The sequence below is a fragment of the Vipera berus genome, assembly GCF_964194415.1.
Source record: "Vipera berus genome assembly, chromosome: 2".
Lineage (NCBI taxonomy): Eukaryota > Metazoa > Chordata > Lepidosauria > Squamata > Viperidae > Vipera > Vipera berus.
This window is the reverse complement of record NC_138203.1, coordinates 208,836,097-208,863,594: the sequence shown is the minus strand read 5'-3', so window position 1 is coordinate 208,863,594 and position 27,498 is coordinate 208,836,097. Positions and strand designations below refer to the sequence as shown.

Below are 27,498 nucleotides of genomic sequence, written 5' to 3'. Positions count from 1 at the left end.
ATGGTAGCTTTCAGAAATCTTGTCTTCAGATTTCAAGCACTATTTTCCTTACACCTTCATAACTCTCAACAGTTTTTCAGCAATGTATGGGCATAGCCACAAAATCTGATTCTGTATTTCCTTTCTGCAAGAAAATCCTTGACAGACCGACCTTGCTTAGTGACCGTCTGAAGTTACGATGGACCACCAAAAAGGTGGAGTTTCGACAGCCACACATCCCCTCCTGTCTTGTGGTTTCATTTTGGGCACTTGGCAACTGCTCACATTCATAGCTGTTTACAAATCAGCATTTGTTTCTGGTTTCCAGTGTTTACTTCTGATTTCCAATGAAAAACGCTCATTTAATGACCAGCTCAAAAAAATAATAAAATTAGGCAGTCACATGGTGATCCGTTTAATGGCTACCATGACTTCTAACAACAATAATCCTGGGCTCAATAATGGTTGTAAATTGAGGACTACTGTAGTCAGAAATTCCAATATGTGTAAATGGAAAGTTATAAAAGTAAGATCATATTCAGACACCAACTATCTAGGAAGTAGAAGAAATGGATCTGTCTTTTACATCTAGAGTGAAATGTTCTAGAAGACTCCAGGGAATTCAGCTTCTTGCACATAATCTGAAGGTACTCCTACCATCAAATGCATGGGAATAACTAAATAGATTTACCGTAGTTTACAGTAAGATGTTACAGGTAAAAGAATTATACCCAACAGAAGTTTATTTGAAATATTATTATTCAAGCCAGTGGATTAGTAGAACTTATTTCAGTCTGGTATGCAATCTGTGTTGTTTTTTTCCGTTGTCACATTTTTAAAATTGTGAAATAGCTTTCTTAAGCTGCTTAGAGATTTTGGCCATCCAGCAAGGAGGAATGTGATGGATGCTGTATGGTACATTTGCCAAAAGCATTAGAGAAAAATATAGAAGACTTTTTCTGCTAGAGTTGATGGGATGGCCAGAAATAATCAGGGAGAGGTGGTCCTTTAAACAGTATGGTTCATGTCATAAAGGGCTTTTAAAGCCAAATCAGCACCTTGGTTTTGCCAAGGAAACACATAATTGCCTACATCATCACATTTTGCACCAGATGGATGCTTCGTGATACTGTTCATGTGGACTGTATTACAGTAATCCATCCAAGAGTTGATCAGAACATGAGTGATCATGAGTAGAGCCTCCCAATCCAGGAATGGGAGGAACCAGTACACAACATGAAGCTGTGCAAAGGCCCTCCTAGCCATGGCTGTCATCTGCTGTTTGAATAACAGTTACAAATCTAGGTGGACTCCCAGACTGTATAAAGTCTGTTTGGGGCAGTGCAAATCTATCCTATAACAAAGATGGCAAAGTTCCTGAATTGGAGGGACCCCAAACCTTGGAGCCATTCAATCTTTCCAAGGCTCAGCTTAAGCCTGAAGTTCCCCATCCAGTTTCCTATAACCTCCAGGCACTGGGACACAACATCAACAGCATCATTTAATTCCAAAGCAGGAAAAAGGTATATCAATATGATACCTCACCCAATGGCAATGGAGGATTTCACCCAGCTGCTTCATGTAGTTTTTGAATAGGAGAGAACACCAAACCCTATGGGGCACTAAATAGAATTTATGCCAATTTCTATGAATCATATAGCAACATGGGTGAGCTAATTCAAGAAGGTCTAGCAACTTACAACTATTACTAGCATTTTCCAAAAACTTGTTCATTATTATGATTTTTTATATCTACCATTAAAGGTAGTTATTTATGTTCAACTAATATTAACATCTGATACCAAGATTAATCACCCTTTTTCATTTTAGCTAATACAAACTTTAGCCTTTTCAAATAATCAGAACAGTACTTTTACATGGATGGCAATCACATTTATATTCTCTAGTACCTTCTGGATTTTATTTAATCACTACATATTGTACTGAACTTCTTATGTCACTGCTTAATATTCACCTTGTATTTAACTATGAATTGGGGAACTTTGGACTTCAGATTACCAAACACCTACTAGCCTTTCCCACTGAGCACTAGGTGCTAAAAGTTATCGTATGTTCCCCATCACTGTGAAAGATCCTTTTTGCAGATGGGGATATTGTAATGCATTAAGCTGATTTTTACTCTGACATCTTAACAGTTAATAACAGCTATAGGATTAAACGACCGGTGAGGCAAACCTGGTATGGAAATCCTTAGTTTTGAAGCAGAAATCTCCATCTCTGCAGCCAGTGTTCTAATAGTAAAAGTTTTGCAAATCTTATCCCAGAATAGGAGAAACTACATTCAGCTGCTCCTTCTACTTGCTATGAAAGGAATAAACATGTCAGGAAAGGAAAAACTTTCCTTTTCATCCTCACTAGAATAAACTCAACATGGTTGACAAAATGGCAGTTCCTCCACTATGAACTCTTCTCCCACTACACACTGGTCTCCATAGAAACATCCTGCCCATGGCTTTCCCTTGGTTATATATACAACACTAACACAAATAAAAGAATGATTTAGCAACACACTCCCAACATTTAGAAATTCACAATAAAACTCTTTGCCAGCAAGGAGAGGGATATAAATTCAGTATCATCTGGTACTCTCAGTTTTGTATTCATAAAGAAGCTATGACATATGTTTCAATTTAAAAAAAAATCAAGGAAAAAAGGTGCTAATTTACAGCAATTCCTCAATCAGTTGGATGGAGACGGAAGTTTTTAGTATTTTTCTGTGGCAAGTTAGTAAAGAGTAATTTTAGAGTACCATTGCTCCTTTCAAACTTATTCTCAAAGGAAAGCTAAATGAAGTACTTACAAAGTACCACATCACAAAGATGCATGAAAACTTTTCTTCTGTTCCCTTCATATAAATTATTCCTTGATTTTAAATTAGGAAGGGAAAGATGATTTGTTGCTGCAGAATGCATGTTACCAAGCCAAGTTGACAAAAAATGTGCCAAACCCATCAAGAGGAAGTCAAGCTAGATTATTTTTCTGTTGCTGCCTATTATTGCATATAAAATTTAACCTTCTCATAGTAAGTCTTTTTAAGCTTCATAGGAAAACTTTTTTCTGTGAAAAATGTTCTGTGACACACATCTACAGCATCCCTTATAAGAGGAATATTAAAAAGCACAATAGGGGAAAAGAATCAATTTTCCATATGCACTCAAAATAAAATTCTATTCAGGTACAATTGTTTGGAATAGGATGCGTAAGTACTGCTATGTCAGGCTCCAAGAATCTCTTGTGTCACTAGTATGTAACACCAGCACAAAGATCAAAATAACCATTAGGATATTTCATTGTGGTCTTTAACTTAAGGGGACATAACTGACATTCCCCAAAAGAAACTGCAGTATTGAGTTTTATAGAACTACATTCACAGTGTACAATTACATTCAAACCACAACTCTTCTGGCTTCCAAACAGCAAGTTATAAAGGAGTCATATACATAAAACTTAGAACCATCTACACTTCCTAAACGTAATGCTGCCGATAAGACAAAAATAGCACTGACTGGAAACATGGCTACTCTACAATACTCAGCATCAGATTATAAAGCTCCCACTTGACCCAGTTTACATATTAGTTACAATGTTCACCACAGATTTCTGTTGCCAAGTGAACATACACATAAATGATTTCTATTAAGACTACCTGGGGCAAGAGTACAGCTGAGTGACAGGTGAAACGTGAAGGGCTCAAAAGTATTTGAAAATTCATGCCTACCGATTTAAATGCATATATTTCCTGCACACTTATGCATACCTATCTGTACCCAAACAGGCCTGACGAAGGGGGGTGTTTTCAGGGCAGTTATTATTAGCACTTCAACAAAATTGCATGTTTAGATAGATAGATAGATAGATAGATAGATAGATAGATAGATAGATAGATAGATAGATAGATAGATAGATAGATAGATAGATATAGATAGATGGATAGATATAGATAGATATATAGATATATAGATATATAGATATATAGATATAGATAGATATAGATTATATAGATATATAGATATAGATAGATGATATATATGGATATATATAGAGATAGATAGATAGATAGATAGATAGATAGATAGATAGATAGATAGATAGATAGATAGATAGATAGATAGATATCCAGCCTAGATCTGATGGTGGTGGAATGAAATTGTCATTCCGTGAGGCGACAGACAAAGCTCGTAGCTGTGTGCCAGGGTAGCACAATAAAGCCTCGACCATGGTTCACTTTGTGAGCGCTGCCCCTTTTTTTTACCCATGCCTCCTTCCCCCCCCCTTTCGCTATTGAAGGACACCATTGTCCTCTACATGCAGTTATTTCTGCTACGGTAAAAAAAAAAAGGGCCGGCCTCTCAAGCCTCTCTCCTTTGATTATTCTCCCACCCCTACACCGCCCGAGACGGCCGGTGTCGCGGAATTTTTGTCTTTTTTATCGGGAAGAGAAGAGCCGCGGCGGCTTTGAAGAGTCCCGTTTCCTCCCTCGGCAGGCCCGCGGCGCTTCTTTACAGACCCGCTCAGCTACCTTCTGACTGAGCTAGCGAGCCGTTCGGGACGCGGGGCCACCTTCTTTTTTTTTTTTTTTTCTTCCCCCTCTCAGGGCACAAGGAGGAGGCAGGGAGAAGCGAGGTTTGGCACCGATAAAAGTACCGACTCCGGGGCGGGCTTAAGAGTCGCCCCCGTCAGTATAAAACAGGGGTCGGCAACCTCGGCTCTTTTATGACTCGTGGACTTCAACTCCCAGAATTCCTGAGCCAGCATAGCTGGCTCAGGAATTCTGGGAGTTTAAGTCCACGAGTCATAAAAGAGCCGAGGTTGCCGACCCCTGGTATAAAAGCACCATCCTCCTGGCCACGCGCGTGCGTCGAGGCCGACCCTCCCCGTCCTTCACATCCCTTGGCCGGCCGGGCCTGCTAAAGCCGCCAATTGGCTATCGCAGGCGTGTATTCCCGCACTACAAAAGGAGCAGCGAGAGAGAGAGAGAGAGGGGTCGTCTCGCTCGCTCGCTCGCTCGCTCCCGGCCCTCCCGCCCCACGATCTCCTCATTCCGCCACTTCGAAACCCTTTGGCCGAAACCCTCCTTGCAGGGCCGTTGAACAGGATCGATGCCTCCAAGCAGTAGTCTGCGGCATCTCCCTTCTCCGCCCCGCTCTGGAAGCAACCCAAAAAAACAAAAAAAAAAGGCCGTAGAGTCCGAGAGAGACCGAACCGGGATTGATTAAGGAGGGGAGGAGGACCGCAGCCACCGCCGCTCGGGCCCTCTGCGCATCTATGGTGATGGTGACGACGGAGCCGTTTGCAGTCCCGTGAAGGACGTGACCCGGCCTACCCTGCCAAACCAACCTGAGGGCGAGGCGGAGCTGGACGAGAGGAGGTTTCACTCCGAACGAGGCAGACACGCACGACGAGAGACGGGAAGCACCTCACGCAACAGCGTGCTCAGCCGCCGGGTAAATATACCTATGGCGCAGCCTAACCCTGTTGAAAGGCCACATCCAATCAGCTGTCGGCCAAGTTCCCGTCTCGGAGATCGATAGGCCACAAGAAAAAAAGGGGACGGACAGCTTCCAGAAAGGCAAGGAAATAGTCCAATAGAGTGACGGGAAGCCCCGGAACGAGGAGCAAGATTGATGCCTGCAATAACCAATAATTGCCGACAAAAGGCCTATTAAGGCAGGAATAGAAGAAATAGATTCAGGCGAAGACCAACGAGACGACGCTACCTTCATTATTAGGAGAAAGATGCCGCGGAGGCGTGGCTAGATAGCCCGCCAAGGATAGGTGCGCTGCACGGTTGAAAGTCTGATAATCAAGACTCGGAAACCCCGTGTAAAAAAGGGCGTTGCTACGGATCAGTAACGAGCGCAGAGCCCGATTACAGTACGACGAACGGTAATGTATGATTGACAGAATTGGGATGTGGACCGATTGAGTCAGGAAAGCACCTCATCCTGAAATGAGTCCGGTTCCGAGTGAATAAACGGGAGGGGGAAAAGTGGGCTCCTTGCATCGTGCCCCTCCCACAAGCGAGTCTTGCGCTGCCGCCTTGTTCGTTGAAAGCTCAAGTTCGTATTGCTGGCCCTGATCCGGCTTGAACGACTGAACTCACGGGGGTCGCAGAACGCGGACCTGATAATATCTGTTCCGACCTTTAATTAACTCCACAGACGGGCGCGCCAAGTATTTGCCCGGGCCGAGACCTGTAGAAGCAAACCAATGTGCTCACGCCTCTAATAGACTTTTTATGTTTGACTCATAACAGAATGAAAAGTTCGATCAAAGTACACCCACCAGTTTCAAATGAAGATTTAGGCTTTAAAAGTAGGGCTTGCCCCAGTCTCTCAAATGAATTTCCCATTTTATTTATTTATTTGTTTGTTTTATATACCGCCCTTCTCCCGGAGGACTCAGGGCGGTGTACAGAGCAATAAAGTAAGAATACAATAAAGCAATAAAGTCAGAAAATTTTAAAACCCAAATCCATCAGGCCAGGCCGGCTTGTTGGAATAGATAAGTTTTTAGATCACACCGGAAGGAGCGAAGGTCGGGGGCCAGATTTCAGCTGGTAAGCGGTTCCAAAGGATTGGCGCACCCACCGAGAATGCTCTCCCCCTGGGGGTCACCAGCCGACATTCTCTGACCGGTGGCATCCTGAGGAGGCCCTCTGTGGGAGCGCACAGGACGGAGGGATGTTGACGCTGGCAGTAGGTGCTCCCGTAGGTAATCCGGACCCATGCCATGTAGGGCTTTGTATGTCATCACTAGCACCTTGAATTTCACCCGGAAGGCAACTGGAAGCCAGTGCAGCTCACGGAGCAGAGGTGTAATATGGGAGTATCGGGACACCCCCAAAAGCACTCGTGCAGCCGCACTCTGCACCAGCTGAAGCTTCCGAGTGGTTCTCAAGGGCAGCCCCATGTAAAGAGCGTTGCAGTAGTCAAGACGAGAGGTCACAAGTGCATGGGTGACTGTACACAAGGCATCCAGGTCCAGATAGGGTCGCAGCTGGCGCACCAGACGAACCTGGGCGAAGGCCCCTCTAGTCACAGCTCCTATATGATCTAAGAAGAGCTGTGAATCTAAGAGGACACCCAGATTGCGAGCCTTATCTACGGGGGATAATAACTCGCCCCCGATATTAAGAGATGGAATAATCTGAATATCCTGACATGCCGGTATGTACAGCCATTCAGTCTTGTCCGGGTTGAGTTGAAGCCTGTTCCTCCCCATCCATTCCCGGACCGCTTCCAGGCAACGGGACATCACAAGTAGTAAGGCTTGTGTGATTCCAGGGCCATCTTCAGAATGATGCTTTTGCAGTGTGATTACTACCGGTAGACTAATATTGACAGCAATCAATACACAAGTAGTCCTTGACTTATAACCACAATTGGGACCAGAATTTCTGAGGTTAAGCAGGGCTATTGTTAAAGGAGTCTTGCCTGATTTTATGACCTTTTCTGCCGTAAGCAAATCTCTGGAGTTGGTAAGTTAATTAAGCGGTCATGGGGGAATTCAGTTTTCCCCCCATTGAGTTTGCTGGTCTGAAGCTGACCAGGAAAGCTGCAAATGTTGATCACATGACCCTGAGATGCTGCAACCATAAATACATGCTGGTTGCCATATGCCTGAATTTTGATCATGTTATCATGAGGATGCTAAGATGGTTATAAGTGTGAAGACAAAGTCATAAGTCACTTTTTTCAGTGCCGGTATAATTTCGGGTCATTAATTTGTCTAGTCATTAACTAGGTTTTGGTCACTTCACGTAGCCCTGGGACACTGTGACCGTCATAAATATGAATCAGTTGCCAAGCATCTGAATGTAAATCACAAGACCCTGGAGATGCTGCAACATTCCAGCTGATCGGTGCTTCTTCTGGGCTCAGAAGCGCTAGGATCAGCGCTGAGCTCCAGGTGGACCCTTGCGCTGATCCTGGTGCTTCCACTGAGCCCTGACAGCCCCGAAGAAGCACTGATCCTGGTGCTTTCGCACAGACCTGCAGCTCCAGCCATCTCTTGTGCGGTGCTGTCACTGGTTCAGCTCATTCCCTCCCCCACTACCACTTTTCTAGGATGGTCACGTACCACCTGCCAGGTGCCAATGTACCACAGGTGGTACCCGTACCACTGGTTGAAAAGCCCTGCTGTAGAGTGCCTTGGGGCTTAAAAAAAATTAACCCAGCTGTAAGGTGAAAACAGTTTCATTAAATCTTGATAAAGTACAACCCTTTGAAAAATATGTTCCCTCACTTTAAAGAACGCTGCTTGCACTCTAGAGTAATATTGTTAGGACTCATATATAGACATGTTGTTGCCAATAATGTTTTATATATTTCATAGCCATACACAGACTTTGGAAGGATAAATAAAAAATCACACATTACTGTACACTACTGTAATATCAGTTGTCCATGTATGATGAATAAGATAACTAAAATGATAATTCCACGTGTATAATTTAAATGGTATGTTCAGCATCAGAATGACTACATGCAAGAAAGATCAAACCCCAAAAGTTACACAAAAGTTTCAGGAAATGTGCTTTTTCAACAAAGTAAAATCCTGCTAAACAATAATATAGAAATTCTGTTCTGCCTTACTTCTGATCAACTCTTGTACATTTTAACCAGAGCTGTGTGGCCCTTTGCAGAAAGTGATCAAAACTATTTTTGTATTCTTGCAACTAAATAATAAAAAGCCCACTAATAGAAAGCAATCTGATCTGAATTAAATGCTACTGAATAATACAGGGACAAAGGTAAGTTTTCCAGTTGATAGTTTAAAATGCTGTTACTTAGATTCTAGTAAATGGGAAGATATAACTTCTCATTTATCCATTATTTATCATAGTACTGATGTAGGCTTGGTGCTACCTTCAGCTTTTTTAAAAAAAATAGTTCTTACTTTTTCTACTATAAGTGTATGCCCCCCAATATTCCAAAGTGCAGAGAATAATAGACATTCAATAAATAGCATACTGGCTGTTACAATTTAAAATTGTATTCCATCTACAAATTTCCTGAAAAAGAAATTCACTGGTATTGATCATCTAACAGCATGTGTTTTTGTTTTTTTTAAAAAAATCTTTTCCTGCCTACCTAGGTTTGCACCAAACCTGGAGAGATGAATATAACTTCAATATGTAGTTGTAAGAAAGGTATTATCAAATAATAAACATTCAGTCAGAATGTGTTCTTTAATATATTTCAGATGCTTAATATTCCCTTGCTTTAAAATTCTTAAAAATACAGAGTTTCTCCAAGCAAGGAGTCCTAGTGGTGCCAGCCATCAAAATATATTGTTTAGCATTTTCATCTTTTCCTTCCTTAATGGATTTTCAATGGGAAGAAATGCCACTTCCAACTCTGTAATTCAATAGCTATTGTTCAAGAGTATTGAGGTATCAGGATGTTAAAAAGGGTCTAGCATATCTACCTCAGGAAACATAGGTGCTTTGGACAATCTGGAAAATAATTGGATAGCATAAAGGTTGAAAAAAGCAACAAAAGTAGCATGTAAATAGTTTTAACAAGGCGTTCAGCGTAGAATCAAAAATAAGATCCTCCCTGAAAAGCCATTAACATGTCTAACATTTCTCTATTTATTGGAAGTTGAGTAATTTTGGATGAAAACAAATTGATTTTGTGTGTATCATGATACAAGCTCGTTATTTTAACTTTAACTTTATTGTCACTTTGAATGTACACTAATCAGCATACATTAAAATGAAAATTCATTGCATACAGCAGGGGTTCCAACCCCCAGTCTATGGACCAGTACTGGGCCGCGGCACGCCAGCAACTGGTCCACACAAAACAAACCCCCATGCTTGGGACGCAGGCAGCACACAAAACCATGCGCCCTCCAGTCTGCAAAAAAATCTTTCTCCAGGGAACCGGTCCCTGGTGCCCAAAAGGTTGGGAACCTCTGGTATACATCTCTCAAGGATCACCACCTCCCATATACACTACATAAATATGACAAAAATAAATACAGAATTATGCATATACCCACATATATTATATGACACAGAGAAACAACAGTCTAGTACAGGTTATGTATACATTTCCTTGGTGAGAATAACGAATCTTCTGAGTTTACCAGACGGATGGCATAGGTAACAAAAGCTGGTGGGTAGTCCTGCTAGAAATACTTTGAAATCTTCTCCCAGAGGGGAGAACAGAAACAGACCGTAAAGTAGGTGTGTTGGGTCTCTAACAATGCTTTGAGCTCCTGGATACCAAGGAGCAAGCTTCCTATGATCTCAGCTGTCCATACCATTCTCTGTATGGACTTTCTATGTGAGGCACTGCTGCCACCAAACCAGACAGTGATGCAGTTTGTTAAAAAGAGCCTTGGTGGAGCAGTGGGCTAATGCCTCCTTAAGTAACACCAGCTGCCTGCAATTAGTGCAGGTTCGAGTCCCACCAGGCTCAAGGTTGACTCAGCCTTCCATCCTTCCGAGGTAGGTAAAATGAGGACCCAGATTGTTGGGGGCAATAAGCTGACTTTGTAAAAATGCCGCTGGGGGGGGGGGGTTGAAAGCCCTAATAAGCAGGCATATACATAGAGTGAAGGCTATTGCTAAGCACATTGATTTGTGCTTCTTAGATTGTAAGCTGCCCTGAGTCTTCAGAGAAGGGTGGGATATAAATGGAATAAAAAAAATACTTTCAATCGTGCCTCTGTAAAAAGTGGTTAGGACAGAAGGAGAAAGATGTGCCCTCATCCGACGCAGGAAATGCAGATGCTAGTTTGCATGCTTCACTAAGGATGACGTGTGGAGACACCAATTCAGATTGTTAGTTATCTGCACCCCTAGATCCTTAATACTGTTGACCACCTCTACAGCTGCATCCTTAATACTGAGTGGAGTATGACTATGCCAGCTCTTTCTAAAATGATCTCCTTTGTTTTATCAGCATTTAGAATCAGGTTACTTTTATTGCACCAGAGCCTTCACCTCTTCCCCATAAGCATCTTCATTGTCATCCCGGATAAGATGGGATGTTTGATGTTCTCTCCAGAGCATCTGACAACATTTATTTATAATAGAAAGTCAGGTATCTATCTATGAAGTTTTATCCTTCATTTATGGCAAGACAGATATATGACACATTTTGATCCTTCCCTTCACTTGGAGTAGCTCTCAGAGAGACTTTGTTTTCTATTACATCCTTGCAGACATTGGACTGGCACTTTGTTATCTCTAAAACCCTCATTTCTTCTGATATAAAATACAGCACACTGCACACTGCTAATTCATAAATCGGTAGCTTGGGACAGGCATTTACAGATAAAATAAATGATCACAGAACTTACATTCCTTTTAAATAACCTGAAACCACATCTAATTATTAGCCTTCTACTATAAAGATCACTTACATCACAGCTTCAAACCACGACAAATTAATCTTCCCCCTTCTGGTAAAAGACCTTTGTCACAATTTGGTAACTTCTAGAGCAAGGGTATCAAACTCGATTGCGTCACGTGACATATCGTGATACATCGTCACCTTTTTTGCCTTTGTGGAGCTGGGGTAGGCGTGGCCTGCGCATGATGTATTCGGCCCACAGGCACCAGTTCAACACCCCTCTTCTAGAGAGAAACAGACTGTACTTCAGAATTTCCAGCCCACGTGGCCTTTTGGAATTTGGGAATCCAGCCTTTGTGGAGGAAGCCTTTATTAAAAGAATTGCCTTCCTCTAACCATGGTCACTCAGCATTTGCTCACTGCTCCCACCCTAAATTCTGCATTTTTAAGTGTGGAAAGGCTAGGATCCCCATACGTTGAACTTAATCATACCATGTGCTTTGACAACAGAACATAATTCTTTCCTATTGCCTTCTTCCAGATGTCTCTCAACTTCCCAGTCAAGCCAATGGTCCTCACATTTTCTAGTGTCTCCTTGAATTCTAAAGGTCAGCTAAATTCTTACCTGCTATGCAGGGGTGTCAAACTCAATTTCATTGAGGGCCACATCAGCATTGCGGTTGCCCTCAGGGGGCCGGGTGGGTATGGCCAGGGTGGGCGTGGTCTACTGGGTGGGTGTGGCTAGCTCTACATCATTCGCATCAAGAGTGCCTATGGGGGCCTGGGAAGGAGTGGGACAGATCTGAGGGTCTCTGGCAGAAGGAGGGTCTCTGGGCCAGGGCCAAGGCAGTGGGGGCCGTTCCCTCACTGTTTCCAGGATGGCTTCGCGGGCCACATGAAACCACTTTGCGGGCCAGATCCGGCCCCCGGGCCTTGTGTTTGACATCTCTGTGCTATAGCTATTATAAGTCTATAGCATAATCTTGTAAATCTCTTCTCTAAACAGCTCATTTTGTTTACAACTGATAGGCAGCTAAATCAACTTTCCATACTTTTTTTAAAAAAAAATTAAGGTGCATATTATTAAATTGCCTTGTCTTCAAAATAGCTGAAGAATTTCAAAGAGTATTTTCAAGTTCAGCTTTTAACGTAAGTGTATTCAAAATAGATTTAAAGTTTTAATGATTTTTAATAAAATAGTTTAGATCAAATGTCGAGATATATTTTAAGATATCTTAAATGTAAACATTGTAAGATATTTAAGATTTACATTTACATATTTACATTTAAGATATGTATAATGTAAAATATATAACATTGCCATGGAGTATTTTTAGCAAACTTTTTAAAATGTTCCTTTTATTAAGTATTAATTATTAAAGTCAAAGGAACATGCTAATTTAAAATCCCAGGGTCTTAATATTTTATAATGTCTTATAAAATGTTCAATGTTAATAATAGTTTCTAATATACTTTAAACCACAAATTTTGGAGAATTTTATATCTGTCAAATCATTAAGGATGTGAAAATTGAGAATGTCATTCATTGTGGAATTTATACTAAGCAACTAGCTCTGGATGTACAGTATTGCTCTTTTGACAAATTACAATTAATGTTTTTGAATATTAGCATTCAGTTTTTCTTTAGAAGTAATTAAATGTAATTATAGGTTTCCACTATGCTGCAGTACAAATGAAAACACCAATTATAAAAACAGCATTGAAACTACAATATAAATGAACTCAATTGTTAATAGGATTTAAAAAGCTTATATATTTAAAAAATGAAGTTTGCCAGCATGCAAGCTTCTATTTAAGCTATTTATAATTTTGCTTGTATTTCAGTTTCCACAGATTTTAACACGCTGTAGGATTATTTCTGATAACACTGGCAAAAGTCAGAGTTGTCTCCTGCAGGTGATTACCATAAAGTTCCAAAATTAGCAGTAAACACATTCCCATTCCTTGAAAATACCACATTATCCATTGTGCACATGGCAAACAGAGATTCCTGTTAGCCTTTGGTAACAAAAAAATGAGTCTGGTAGAATCTTTTCCAACTAACACAGTTTATTAAAAGATGATTTGAAAAGATTTTCCCAGATCCTTGTCTTGATATCCAAAGTTATTGCATCAGTCAAGGAGAATCTGACTTTTCCTGCAGTGGAATCATATTTAAAGGTCCCCACAACCAGCAATGGCAGAGATGATGGTGAAGAAGCAGCAGCGAGCTCACATCTTAAAAACAACAACTGTTTGGAATGACTGCTTTTCCTTTTATTCTCCAGCATTTTTTACTATTTTTAAGTTGGGAGTAAACAAAGAAACAAGTACCCTTTCTTCCATTTTCTGTCCCCCTCTGAGCTTATTTTCTTGTTGATCATTTTACTGAACATCATTGTTCCTTTAACTTGTGCTGTTTTTGTGTTTTTTAGTTTGTTTAGCCCAAAGGATAGCCAACCAAAGAACCTTAAAATATATATAGTATGGTCAGTAAATTTAATATTTTGATAGATATTGATCAGCTACTGTAGAAGTTGGTAGTCTTGCTACATTGTCTGTGATTCAAAGATAAGGTTTCAATCTGGAGAATAGTTGCATTGGATTCCTCCAGAAGACATCGGGTAAAACAAGACTGAGAAATTGGAAAACATCCCAGAATAAGGCAATGACAAACTATTTCAGTAGCACTGACAAAACTACCTGGACCTGTTATGGTCATGCACAACAACATAAAAAGCAAGCAACATTGTACACATTATCATGCAAATAAAGTGGCTTGCCCTCTTGCGTCATTCCATCTATTTCATTTACATTGTTATGTTCATATCATTGTGTCTTCTCATGGATGTCTAAAGAGATGCCCATAAAGTCGCCAGGAATCATTTGAAAATATTTTACCATCCTATTTTTTAATTTTTAACTTTCTTAAGAACGAATAAAAAGTACAGCACTTTGCAAATAATTTAAATAAGATTAAAGAAGGCTAATAATTAAATTATACAAACTAATAGCATAAGTATCAGAAAACAAAAGTGGAATAAATAAAAACCAGTGAAATTCAGTAAAATTAATCTACTTGTTGAATTATGTAGGCATCATACATGTGATGTTTCTGAAAGCCGAGATCAGTGATTTTGTAGTATTGTAAAGGATACTCCAATTCTTCATTCCAAATATCTTGCATATTATATCCAGTTACTATGTTTAAAACTGCTGATAATACTGTTCAATATTAAACCAGTTTTTCTAATCAAATAATTGTTGATTCAAATATATTTGTTAGGACACTACTACAAATAGATAGGGTGAGTTCAGATGTGCCATGAGTGAAAAGCAGTGGTTGTGTTCATGACATATACTAAGCCCAGACAAATGTCTATGGAGATTCTCAGTCATCCAGGTCATAGTTATCCCAAAGATGCTTTTTTCACGAAGCAACTGGACTGTTTTTTCTTAGAAGACATTTTGCTTCTCATCCAAGAAGCTTCTTCAGCTCTGACTGGATAGTGGGGAATGAAAAGAGTTATACTCCTTGCAGACAGCTGTTGAAAGAACTGTATTGTAGACTGGAGTTAGATAATGTCATATCCCTCCCCCTCTGTTGAGAGAGGGCTGTTCAATATTGACATAGATGGCCTCTTTGACCCCCTCTTTCAAACCAGCAGTCCTCCCTGTCCAAAATGTGAACTTTGCTGTCTTCAAAACAGTGGCCTGTCTTTTAAATGCAGATGGACTGCTGAATTTGGTCCTGGTTTGTTCTGCTATATTGTTCCATACGTTTATGAAATTGTTATTTTGTTTCCCCAATGTACAGATCTACAAGTGGCTCACTGCTTGTACTGCATACACGACATTGCTCACTTTGTGTCTGGGTGTTTTATCCTTGGGGTGGACAACCTTCTGCCTTATTCTTGGGTTTGAAGTGTGCACATATGTTGTGTTGGCTGAAGATCCTCCTCAGCTTTTCCGATATTCCTACAACGTGTGAAATGACTACGTTGCTTCGTTTATTGTTTTCTTCTTGGTCTGTTATGGAGGAGTTCCTGCTGGGAATGTCACGTGATGTGTCGCAACAGATTGCGACTTTTTACCCATTGCCAGCAATGGGGTGGGTGCGGTTTAAGCATAACGCATCCAGCCCGCAGGCCAGCAGTTTTACACCCCTGGGATAGCCACATGTTCTGAGGGCTTGCTTAATGTGTTTTATCTCTTTTTCTTTTCATTCTTTGCTGGTTGGCAGGCCTTCACCTCTATGATGTAGGGTTCTAATAACTCCCATTTTGTGCTCCAGTGAGTGATGTGAATCAAAATGTAAATATTGATCTTTGTGTGGGGGGTTTCTGTAAATTTCAGTGTTAAGGCTTCTGTCTTCTTTAATGTATACAGCACAGTCCAGGAAGGCTAGACTGTTTTCCTTAACATCTTCACATATGAATTTGATGTATCTATCCATTGAATTGATATGTTTGGTGAATGCTTTCAAAGAAAACAGGACCGCTGATTTGAAAGAGCGGTCAAAGAGGCCATCTATGTCAAAATTGAACAGCCCTCTTCAACAGAGGGGGAGGGATATGACATCATCTATCTCCAGTCTACAGTACAGTCCTTTCAATAGTTCCAAGAAGACTCCATACATTTGCACCGCTCAGTGAGTCTGAGGACAGATAAGCCTCCACGTAGCATTAATGACTTGCTAAAAGAATGCAAATGAACAGCTGTCTGCAAGGAGTATAAATCTTTCCATTCCCCACCATCCAGTCAGAGCTGAAGAAGCTTCTAGGATGAGAAGTGAAATGTCTTCAAAGAAAAACAAGAAACTCCAGTTGCCTCGTGATTTGTACAATATGCTAGGATTGTGTGGGTTTGAGTTTGGTTTAGCTAATCTAGCTGGTAAAATGATTTAATCTGCTGTGTCAGTACAGCTGCACAATGAGGCATCTCCACAGAAGCAGATATTAAACGGGAGCACCAATACTTATCTCCTTAATATATCTAACATTTCATTTTGTTAAGTCTCTGATCAGTTGGCACTATTTTTTTTTCTTTTACTCAGATACCAAAATGCATTGTTTGTCAGCACAAGCTGCTGAGTAACAGTTAAAGAAGGCAAAATAGAAAAATGCCCCCCCCCAGCGGGAATACAACAGGTGAAAACCCTGATCAGGCCCACTGTGACATTTGACAGGACGCAGTTGTATTAACAGTATTTTAGGTTCTTGTGGTTGCTAACGAGTTTATTCCATGGTACTGACTTACACAATCATGTAAACTTGGTATAAAAATAAAGGGGACGTTGTAATACAGAGATACAAAGCAGCATTACACCCTCCAAAACAAGCACATGTATTTAAAATTAAATTACACTGCATTCTTTGCGACTTGCCCTTGAATAAATATGCTTTGGAAATCAGTGGCATCAAGTTTTTTAAACACTGCAGCACAACTCTGGGGAAAGCAGGTTACACAGCAGGGCTCTGCAGTGTCACAGGTTGAAAAAGGGTGGAGTTTGGCCTACCTACTGATGTCCACCATTCTGAATCTAGTGAACGTGCCTGCAGATATTCCTTCCCACTATCTAAATCCCATGGAGCAGACTTTAGACTCTTTCATCGTATTTGGATTGGTCAATTTTGGCAAAGTGGGATTCCCGTAGAGTCCTAACTACCAGCAGTTTGAACTGGGCCGTATTAGTTATGTGTACAGCAATCTCAAAATCAGTGATAACCTGAATGGCTTTTTCAGCTCATTTGGAAGGTTACTCTCACAAACCAGTTGTCGGTTGCAAAACACCAGTAAACCAGAAGGCAAAACAGCCCTGCGCTTTTAAGTTTATCTTTTTTAAAAAAAGATACATGCACCCGCAATGTTGCTGCTCCGCAGCGATTTTTCATTATTATTTTTTCCAGCCTTTTATTTTTTTGCTTTGTTTCAATTAAAAGCGTATTTACAAATTAAGTTGCTAGAAGCAAAGGCCTCGTAGACACCGAGGAATTTTTTTTTCTGCGGGCGCACGATTGCTTCCCCAGCGTCACGCGCTTCTCTACGACGATGGCCGAGCTGAGCGCCTTCAAAAGGGATGAAAGAAGCGACCGTTGGGGCTGGGGAATTTGCCGGGTAGGGGTTTTTGATTTTTTTCCCCCCTTGCCTACAGAAGAAGTACGGCAGAAATATGGCCGTTCGGGAAAAGGGGCATAAGATGCCACGCCAGCCCTGACTGTTGCTGCTGGAACCAGCCACCCTCCTCCTCCTTCCCCTGTCGGGCTCCCTCCCTCCTTCCCTGCCAACTGAGGCGCTGCCTCGAACCCCCAAAGGAATTTCTCCCTCTGCCGGCACGAAGAACACGCGGCGCCCCAATTCTTTCTCCCCGCCCTACCAACGCCTGCCCAGCTGCCAAGCCGACGGCTTAGAAAGGAGGAGCCGCGGCGTCCGGGGCAGGGAGGAGCAAGCTGCGGTCTGGTCGGCAGGCCTTTCGCTTTGCTGAGGCTGGACGAGCAGGAGCAAGCGAGAAAAGGTGTCCGGAGGAGGAGGAGCAGCAGCAGCCATGCCGGTAGGTGCTTGCACAGCACCCTCTAATCCGAAACTCGGGTTGGGGCGGCGAAGGAGAAAAAGGAGGGCCCGAGCCCAGGAGGAGGCGCTGCAAAGGAAGTTTCCTGGCGGTCCTTCTCGCTTGTGTAGCGGCATCAGCTCTCCGGTGCCCCTCTGTGATTTCCTATTTTGGGGTGGGGGGGTGGGGAAGAAGCCCTTCGCCTTTCGTGGGGAGAGTCCTGTTTATCTTGCTCCCCGGTTTGATTCCCCCAAGCCCCCCCCCCAGTCTGTAAGATCTCCTAAATCAGCGTTTCCCAACCTTAGGAACTTGAAGATGCGTGGACTTCAACTCCCAGAGTTCCCCAGCCAGCTATGCTGGCTGGGGAATTCTGGGAGTTGAAGTCCACGCATCTTCAAGTTCCTAAGGTTGGAAAACGCTGTCCTAAATCGCGTTGGGATTCCAGAAGAAAGGATGACCCGTCGGCGCGGGGGTTGCCCCTGGGCGGAAGGACGGGCGAGGGGGATTGTCACGGAGTTTTGCTGAGGCTTCTTCTTAGCCTTGCCCAGATTGATGTCCTCCAGAATTCCCCGCCAAGTCCTAATACTTCTAGAGCAGGGGGTCTTCAAACTTGGCCCTTTGATGACTGGTGGACTTCAACTCCCAGAATTCCTCAGCCAGCTTTGCTGGCTGAGGAATTCTGGGAGTTGAAGTCCACCAGTCATCAAAGGGCCAAGTTTGAAGACCTCTGTTCTAGAGGCATCGGTTTGGTTAAGGCTGCTGGCAGTCTTTTTTTTTCTTTCTTTCAAAATGAGGCGTTTTGTGAGAAATTAGTCCTTTTGGCCAACGGGATTTTGCAGATGTTTTTTTAGACCTCGCAATGGTATGCTACCCTCCCCCCCCCACCCCCCAAAACAATAACTTGGAAAATTGTGCTTGGCCAAGCGTCTTTCCCACACAAAATCCTGCGCTTCATTTTTCCACAGAACAAATGAATCCTTTACTATTCGTGCGTGGCTGTGTGTCCTATTTAATACATTTTTTCTCCAACTTGGTACTCTTCTGATGAGTTTCATCCTATCTTGAGTGTTTTAGCCCAACAAACCTGTCGGATCCAAATGATCTGTCGCCAGGATTGGGAGAGAAGACCTGAGGTCCTCCAAACACATTTGACAATTGTTCTCATAACTCTATTATTAACTGTAAAGGATTTGTTGTAATTTATGTCAATACAGTATACACACTTCCTGGCCATGTTCTAGGACTAACAGTATATCTTTGCTCCAATTCCATATGAAAGAGCATGTTTTATAAAGCCGCCTAATTTGCCTACCTTCTCAAGCTTCACTAAGGGTTATCTGCCAATAAACTGCTTGATTTGAAGTATCAGTGTCAGCTCAGGCCAAGTGAAATCTTCTCTATCCATTGGTTTTTGCAGATAATTGTGGCCTTCCAGATAGAACTGCTCTGGATGCTTAAGATACATATATATACACACTTTATGCTTATGTATTTATTATTAAATTTATTAAATGTATTATTATTAAAGTTATTAGGCACATGAGAAATACTCCCCTTAAAACAGCCATTTCATGATGACAACTACTGCTTATATAATAAGCAGCAATTTCTAACTAGCTATGTACAGTACAAAAATTATAATAACTCCAATAATTTCTAGCTAGTAGTCACTCTGGCTAGGAGTTCTTGTAACTAAGAGTCTTAGTATAATGCAGGAACATTGGTTTGGAGAGTACTGTATTTGAGTAACAACATCCCAGTTTGGTAAAGCTGACAATACTTTTTTTTTAAAGAGCATTTGTAGCAGCACATAAAGTGGACATAGACCTCAGTTGGTAGCGTTAATTGAGTACTGATGGATTGCAATTAACTAGCTGCATTTGTATTACTAGGATACTAGTCCTTAGTTAAACTGGGTTTCCAGGTATGCATGACATGATTACCTGGACTGTCTTTGCACAATTCACAGAATCTCCATCTTCTGGTCATTCACAATGCAATTATAGCCTTTAACCCTAACCTTTCCCTGTTTTTACAATAAATTTAGTTGTATTTTTCCTCCATGAGGGCAGAACCCTATATAATCAAGTGCTGGGATCTTAAAAAAAATATTATAGGTTCCTCTTTAGAATGTGTTCTTCAACACAGCAGTTGCAGTTTTATGTCTAGTTGTTTATAAACTGTTTGCATATTGCAAAATTAAGCCACTTTGCGATTTATATGGAAATATCCTGGACATTAACTGATGCGACAGATTAACAGAGCCTGTTCTATTTAATTTTATATCCGTCCTCTGTTCTTCCCATTGCCACAAAATGTGGTTCAGATCCATAATCACCACACTAAGAAGTTTATTGTTGCAGGAGCAGCAACAATGAAAAAAGTGTTGCTGGGAGTGGGGAAGTTCATCCAAGAATTACAGGACAAGTTTTTCTGCCACTTCTGGCTAATCCATGGTGATCCAAGTATCTTGTTGCTTTTTGTGGACTGGGGAATGAGGTTTGAGTTTGTAGAGTGGCATCACTGAAGCCTGTGTTCTTTTCACTGTACTGTTACTCAACTATGGCAACTTCCCAGCTTTGCAGGGGGCATGGAAGAGCACACAGGACTGCCATATGCTTTCTCTCATTCTTTTTTCCATCAGAACTTAAAACTAACCACTATGGCTTTCTTTGTTCTGGATAGAAAGTAGGCAAAAGAAGTCATCACCCTTCCTGTACTGACCCTGATGCACTGACTGCATCATGGGCCTTATGTTAGATAATGGGAGACGTGGGTCTGAATAGCTTTCACTGCCATATGTGGCACTCACTGTCCATTGTACCTCAAGTTCTGGAATAGAAAACTTGACAGAGTCTTGTGGCATCTAAAAGATCAATCAAATACATCTGATTAATTGGGTTGATATCCATGAACACTTACCATATTATGGAACTACCATAAATACGACAGTTTTTAGTGTTCCCATATAGCAGTGATGGCGAACCTTTTAGAGACCGAGTGCCCAAACTGCAACCCCAAACCCACTTATTTATCACAAAGTGCCAACACGGCAACTCATACATTAACATCTTTTGTCTTAAAAGAAAAATACAGTAACAAAGCTTTCAATGATACAAACAACTTTTTACTGAAATCTCTGGTGATTAGTGTGTCTCTTAGGGGAAACAAGCTAGACTTTCAGTCATCCTTCTTACTTCTAGTGAAAGTAGCAATGCTTAGACTCAGAGATTTGGCCCTACCTACATTAGGGCTTGCATCCACTTCTGTCCACACATTCCTTAAGTAGGATTCCACACTTTTCTCCAATTTCAATCTCGGTGAAATGTACCTGAAGTGTTACTTTAAAAACCGGTTAGTCCTTTTCAGAATGACACTTGCTTCTCTCCTTGACTACCTCCCTCTGCAACAAATTCTAGCAAGAGTGCACAAAAAGCCACAGAGACAATTGGATAATTCTCCGAGGGCTGGCTGAGTTGTTTACAAAGAATCCAAGTTGTGGTTCACAAATTATGTTTGCATGTTTATGTTCTATAGAGTGAAGATTTGTGAATATTAGTTAACATAATATTTAATTGTGCTTTGCATTGTACATGTAATTTAGACAGTGATGAGTTTCAGTAATCTTATTGTTTTAATTCTCATGATTTCAGAAACATGAGTTCTTTGTGGATATGACCTGTGAAGGATGCCTCAATACTGTAACCCGTGTTCTCAACAAACTGGGAGGTGAGAGAAGTTTGGCAGACTCTGATATTTCCAACTGTTTCCAACTGTTCTTGCTTGGAACACTTAGAGTTTTGCTCATAACCTATCTAGAAAAATTGACATCAGGAACTCCAAGATCAGTATCAACTTTATAAGATGATATCCCACTAAAATATTTTTGATAATTCCACCGCACTAGAACAATGTTCTCCCCCACAGTATGCCACAGTAAATTCATGTTTATGTATTGAATTTATTATTAAAGACTGCCTTTCTATTAATATGGATAGTTGCCTGAACTAAATAATATCTGTTGAGAAATACATGTTAAATTTGCATTTTATGATTTTTAATGAGAATATGGAGAATCCCCTTCTGAAAATCATTTCCTCTGCTGGAATATTAAAGATTGTCCTGTAAACTTTATTTGCATCGTTCAGGACTTGATCCTACGTTCATTTAGCAAATAAGTTTTCTATGTAACTTTTGGTCTGAGAAGACCTCTACTACTCTCTTTCAGATCTTAATAGGGCTCTACCCTCCTCCTGTCCTAAATTAGAACTGGTATAATGTGGCTTTTTGAAAGATATCTTATACAGAATGTATACTTCCATGTTCAGAACTAAATGAAGGCCTTATGAATGTGATTCGGTGAAATGCACCAAGAAGCTTCACGTTAACTGTTTTGTATGTGAACATATATTTATGTTATGATTAAGGTGGATTGAATGGGTGTACAGGTAGTCCTTGAATTATAACCATTCATTAAGTGATGTTTAAAGTTACAGTGGCATTGAAAAAGGGGATTTATGACCTGTCCTCACACTTAACGACCACTGCAGCATCCCCACAGTCATGTGATTAAAAATTAGGTGCTTAACAACCAGCATGTATTTATGATGGTCGCAGCATCCTGGGATCATGTGATTGCCATTAGCAATCTTCCCAACTGGCTTCTGACAAATTCACTTAATGACCACATGATTCACTTAACGACTGTGGCAAAGCAGGTCATAAAATCTCGGCTAACAAGTACCTCACTTAGCAACAGTAAATGTGGTTGAGAACTACTTGTCTAGCTACTAGTCATGCACATTTATCATTTTTGACATACCATGTCCCGATTTTATATCCAGCGGGCCTCAGAGAATTTCCTGTTGTGTTTATCTTTTCTAGATAATAAAAAAAAGTTTCTATCAAACTTTGGGAAATATGTATGTCTTCTGTTGCATTTTTATCGTCCCTGGAAAATATGCATATTTTTCCCAGAAACACTGGAGAATGTGCACACGTCAGCACAAGCCCAGCAATAATATTGTACTTTGACCATGCAGTAAGCAAGATCTCCAAGTAACTTTGGTAATTTGACAAATCAGCTAGGTGTTAATAGGTCAGTATATTCTGTTCGCAAGCAATGTTGGGCAATTTTATATAAATCAATACCTGCTGAGTATAATCCAGCACTACTGTGCACATTATGCCCATGTATCCACATAGATAAATAAAACTGTTCTATACTGTAGTACTGCATAGGAATGAGTATCATTTTGATCAGTCACAGATTTATATTCTTAAAGGTCAGTTTTATTTCAAGAAAGCTGTGCCACTCCCTAAACCCTTAATACAGGGTTGGGAACCAGACCGTGGAAACGGTGGGCGAGGGTACCTGGATGAAACTATTTCTCAAAGCAGCACAAAACCATACCATCTTCCTTTCCTACCCCCACCACGCCGCCACTGCCACCTCTACTGGTCTGCCAAGTCGTAAAGATTGGGGACCGCTGCCTTAATACACACACAATAACAGAGTTGGAAGAGTCCTTGGAGGTCTTCTAGCCCAACCCCTACTCAAGCAGGAGACCCTATACCAGGGGTAGGCAACCTCGGCTCTTTTATGACTCATAGACTTCAACTCCCAGAAATCCTGAGCCAGCTATAGCTGGCTCAGGAATTCTGGGAGTTGAAGTCCATGAGTCATAAAAGAGCCGAGGTTGCCTACCCCTGCCCTATACCATTTCAGACAAATAGCTGTCCAGTCCCTTCTTAAAAGGCTCCAGTGATGGAGCACCCACAACTTATGAAGGCAAGCCCTTCCATTGGTTTATTGTTCTCGCTGTTAGGCAAAAAATACCATGCCTGTTATTTCTTTCCTCTCTCAGGTGTTCAGTTTGAAATTGACCTACCCAACAAGAAAGTGAGCATTGATTCCACTCACAGTGTTGATACATTGTTGGACACCCTGAAGAAAACTGGGAAAAACGCCTCCTATCTCGGAGAGAAATAAACATTTAGAGAAATGTTGCTGATTGGGCTCTTTTGCTTTAAGAAAGGTTAGTTGTCAGAATTATTTAAAAACTGCTGTCTGAGCAGAACTGAATATGATGTGAAATGTGCTGGAATAGCAGCCTCAGATGTTAATGAAATATATTGATCTGTTGTTAGTTTAGTGAAGACTAACTACTCTCTCCTGCTTCAGATTACCAGAAATAAAAGGAGTTAGGTGTGAAAAAAATTAATGTCATATTTTTATATATGTCACTCTGCCCAAGAGTAGAGACTCTGCATCACCACCCCATCCCTAATACAACAAAAAAAGTTTTATTAGTTATAACTGGATTTGTGTTGGGGCTATGTAGCTGTGAAGACAAAGAAAGTATCCAGACCAAGCCTTATCCAGCATATTGCTGAGCAAGCAGCTAGGGCTGCACGTAGCTGACATTTTAGGAGGAGTTAAATCTGTCCAACAACCAGTCTGGTGAGCTGGAGGAGCAAAGGACCAGCTTAATCTGGCGTCACCTTTCCCTCAAAATCCTACAGCATGATCCTTTTTCTTTCCAAATTCTGCCTTGTGCAGGAATAACTACAGAAGTGTGCTTGCAGCAGCCATTCATGTCCACAAGGAGAAGTGTTTAGGCCCTATGTTTATTTAATTTTATTTTTGAAAGTACTTTTACCCCTCCTAAAAAGAAAAATAGCCTTTCAGAGAACTGGAGACTGTGCAGGTAGCATTGTTATAAGATTCAGCTAACCACAGATCATTTTTTTCAGTCTTACCTTCTCTTTGATAAAACTGATTGTACACACTTCTGTAGCAGTTCAACTCTTCTGGCCACATCAAGTCTCATCCCACATCCAGTCAAAGCATAAAGCTAAAATTTTGATAAAATCAGTAATAAATGGGTTTTGTCAAAATATGAACCTGTCTCACATGGACTGAACAGTATTTTTTTGAATAGATGGAGTACATCCTTCCTCCTTTGTACTTTCATCTTAAATGGGTTGAGATTTCAGGTTACAGTTACAGATTGAACACTTTTCCTTACGTGAATTGGAGAGTGGGTTGTATACAAACCAAGATGATGTCACACATTCAAAGAGGGTCAAAAGCATCATAGAACGAAGTGTCTTAACCGTCTTATGGGAAGCAAGAACGAAAGAGGCTATACATACTTCTTGGAAAATCAGGTTCTAGAGCAGGGGTCTCCAAACTGGGCTGCTTTAAGACTTGTGGACTTCAGCTCCCAGAATTCCTCTGCCAGCATGGCTGGCTGAGGAATTCTGGGAATTGAAGTCCACAAGTCTTACAAGCAGCCAAGTTTGAAGACCCCTGTTCTAGAGCATGGGAACCACTACAGAGATGGCCCAAATCCCATGGACCCCCTCATGGAAGAAGAACTCTTACTGGGCCTTCTTGAGATGATTGAGCTGAATGGACAAAATAAGTTTTTACAAAGTAGTGCCTGGTTCCCAAACACTACAGAACAGCATATTTGGGCTCTGTAGGCAATCAATAGCACTATGGGCCTGGAAGCATAGGTAGCCAGTGCAGTGACTTTAAAATCAATGTATTATCCTGTAATAGTGATGTTGTCTGGCCAGCTACTGGCTACTACATTCTGCACCAGGTTATTTCCAAAGGCTGCCCTACACACAGCATGTTCTAGTAATCCAAACAAATAGGCTTTACATTTCTATCTGAGTGGATTTTTTTTTACAGAGAGATCAGTAGGATCCACTGCTATGAAGTATGCCAGTTTTTATTTTTGGAGGAATGTGGATAGGGTACGGTAGCGGCAGAAGTAATCTATTGTGCTAGTTTCCCATCTACACTGAATTTTGATAGCTACCATATTGGAATAGCTTAAAGTAAAGGATGAAGTTTTAAAAGTAAAATCAGAAATAGGAACATCCAAAACACAATAAAACGGAGACAATAGTTTTTAGTTCCACCAATAGCACAACTCAAGAGGATTATATCAACACCAGTTACTGCTATTATGAGAAATCACTGTGTTTATTTTATATCCATTTACAGATAGTCCTTGACTTACAACCATTTGTACAGCAGCACTGAAAAAAGTGACTTATAACCACTTTTCATATGACTACTGTAGCATCCCTGTGATCATGTGGTCAACATTTGGACGCTTGGCAACTGGCATGTATTTATGATAGTTGCAATAACCTGGGGTCATATGATCACCTTTTGCGATCTTCTGACAAGCAAAGTCAATAGGGAATAGAAAGTCAATAGATTCACTTAACAACCGTCTTACTAACAGTTGCAGTGATTCACTTAACAGCTGTGGCAAGAAAGGTCATAAAATAGGGCAAAATTCGTTTAACGACTGTCTTTCTTAGCAACAGAAGCTTTGGTCGTAGGTCGATGACTGTCTATATTGTGAATGTATCTGTACAGTATTTTAAAATTCTAATAATGTATCACAATTTACTTAAAGCGGTTGTGCTATGTAGCTTCCACCAGCAGGTGGAGATCATGTCTAACTCTTACTTCCCCTGGTTTTCCAGCAATGCTTTTAATATGGCTTCAGTAAGAAGGGAGTTACTTCTACTTCTGTTGATCCTGTTCCTTTGACTGCAGTTGCCTGGCCAGATGTTGAAAAAGAGAGAAAGGAAGAAAACAATTTTCTGTGGGAAAAAAGACTAAGAGAAAATGTGACCCCAGATGGCCCAATTTTCCTCTTACAAATGTAACGCTTATGCATTCTTCTGTTATGATCTTGTAATAAAGCAAGGAGCTGTTCCTATTTTCATGTAAAAGTCTCGACTCTGTGCATTTTTTCAGAAGCAGCCAGTAGCTTTTAGAAGAATCAAGCTGGTTAATTCATATTCACCTATATTCTACAGCAGACTTTTGCAGACTTGTGCCCATTAAATGGCTATGACGCTAGAGATGATGAAAGAGTGGCCAAATATTCTTGAGAATCTCAAATTGCAGGATATACAGGAATGTGCCAGGACCAAATTGAGCTCATGTAGTTTTTACATTCACTCTTACTATACTTCCCTTTCTATAACCAATAGTGCTTCTAACCCTCCCTTCCCTCCTTTTCTGCAAATTATATATCCACCCATCTCAACAGTACCTCTAGGTGGCTTACAGACAATATAGTGATATAAAGCTTACACAATTATCGGCAGAAAAAATAAATCCGGTGGTTTTATTATATATTAATCCCCAACTAAAACCAGAACTTGTACTAATCATTGAGCATGATAGGTTTCCTGGGGCAGAAGTTAATTTGCACGGGACTATGCCTCAGCTAATAATAAGGTACTGTTTTATAAACAAATTATAGATTTGAGATATAGAGATATTATTTTCTTTTAAAAATTGATATTTGATAGCCGGTTAAAATGGAGTGTTTTTCCCCACAGCTGGATAGAACTTCTGAGGAGAGAAATCTCTAAACTACCCCTTGCATACATAGGCAAAGTTGGAGTCCTGACAGTACCATGCTTTTGGTTTTGTGGCTAGACATTCTTCAGACAAAGCCATGAAAACCATTTTGTATTTTAGGCCTCATTATATTGAAATTATTAGGATTTAAGTACTTAATGATGAATTGACTTCATTTTTAATAAAACCTGAGTGTGGAATTGGAATTTTTGAAGGGCATTTCTCCTAAT

At 40.8% G+C, this 27,498-nt stretch overlaps 2 protein-coding genes across 5 annotated transcripts in view; one reads left to right on the top strand and one right to left on the bottom strand.

Moving 5' to 3' along the window:
* Nucleotides 1–5,437, bottom strand: part of G3BP1 (G3BP stress granule assembly factor 1) — a 30,736-nt gene extending 25,299 nt beyond the window's left edge. For all 3 annotated transcript variants that reach the window (XM_081317373.1, XM_081317375.1, XM_081317374.1), the window contains exon 1: nucleotides 5,338–5,437. The gene's annotated coding sequence lies outside the window, so the exon portion shown is untranslated. The remainder of the gene's footprint in view (nucleotides 1–5,337) is intronic.
* Nucleotides 5,438–16,932: 11,495 nt separating this feature from the next.
* ATOX1 (antioxidant 1 copper chaperone) lies at nucleotides 16,933–26,622 on the top strand. Of its 2 annotated transcripts, none has more exons than XM_081321258.1 (4): nucleotides 16,933–17,862; nucleotides 21,513–21,588; nucleotides 23,727–23,897; nucleotides 26,450–26,622. In XM_081321258.1, exons 1-3 carry the CDS (start codon nucleotides 17,857–17,859, stop codon nucleotides 23,849–23,851), a joined length of 207 nt encoding a protein of 68 aa, XP_081177384.1. In that variant the 5' UTR covers nucleotides 16,933–17,856; the 3' UTR covers nucleotides 23,852–23,897; nucleotides 26,450–26,622. The 2 variants fall into 2 exon arrangements, with proteins under 2 accessions (XP_081177384.1, XP_081177383.1); XM_081321257.1 differs by having other exon boundaries at nucleotides 17,414–17,862; nucleotides 26,377–26,622.
* The last annotated feature ends 876 nt before the right edge of the window (nucleotides 26,623–27,498 follow it).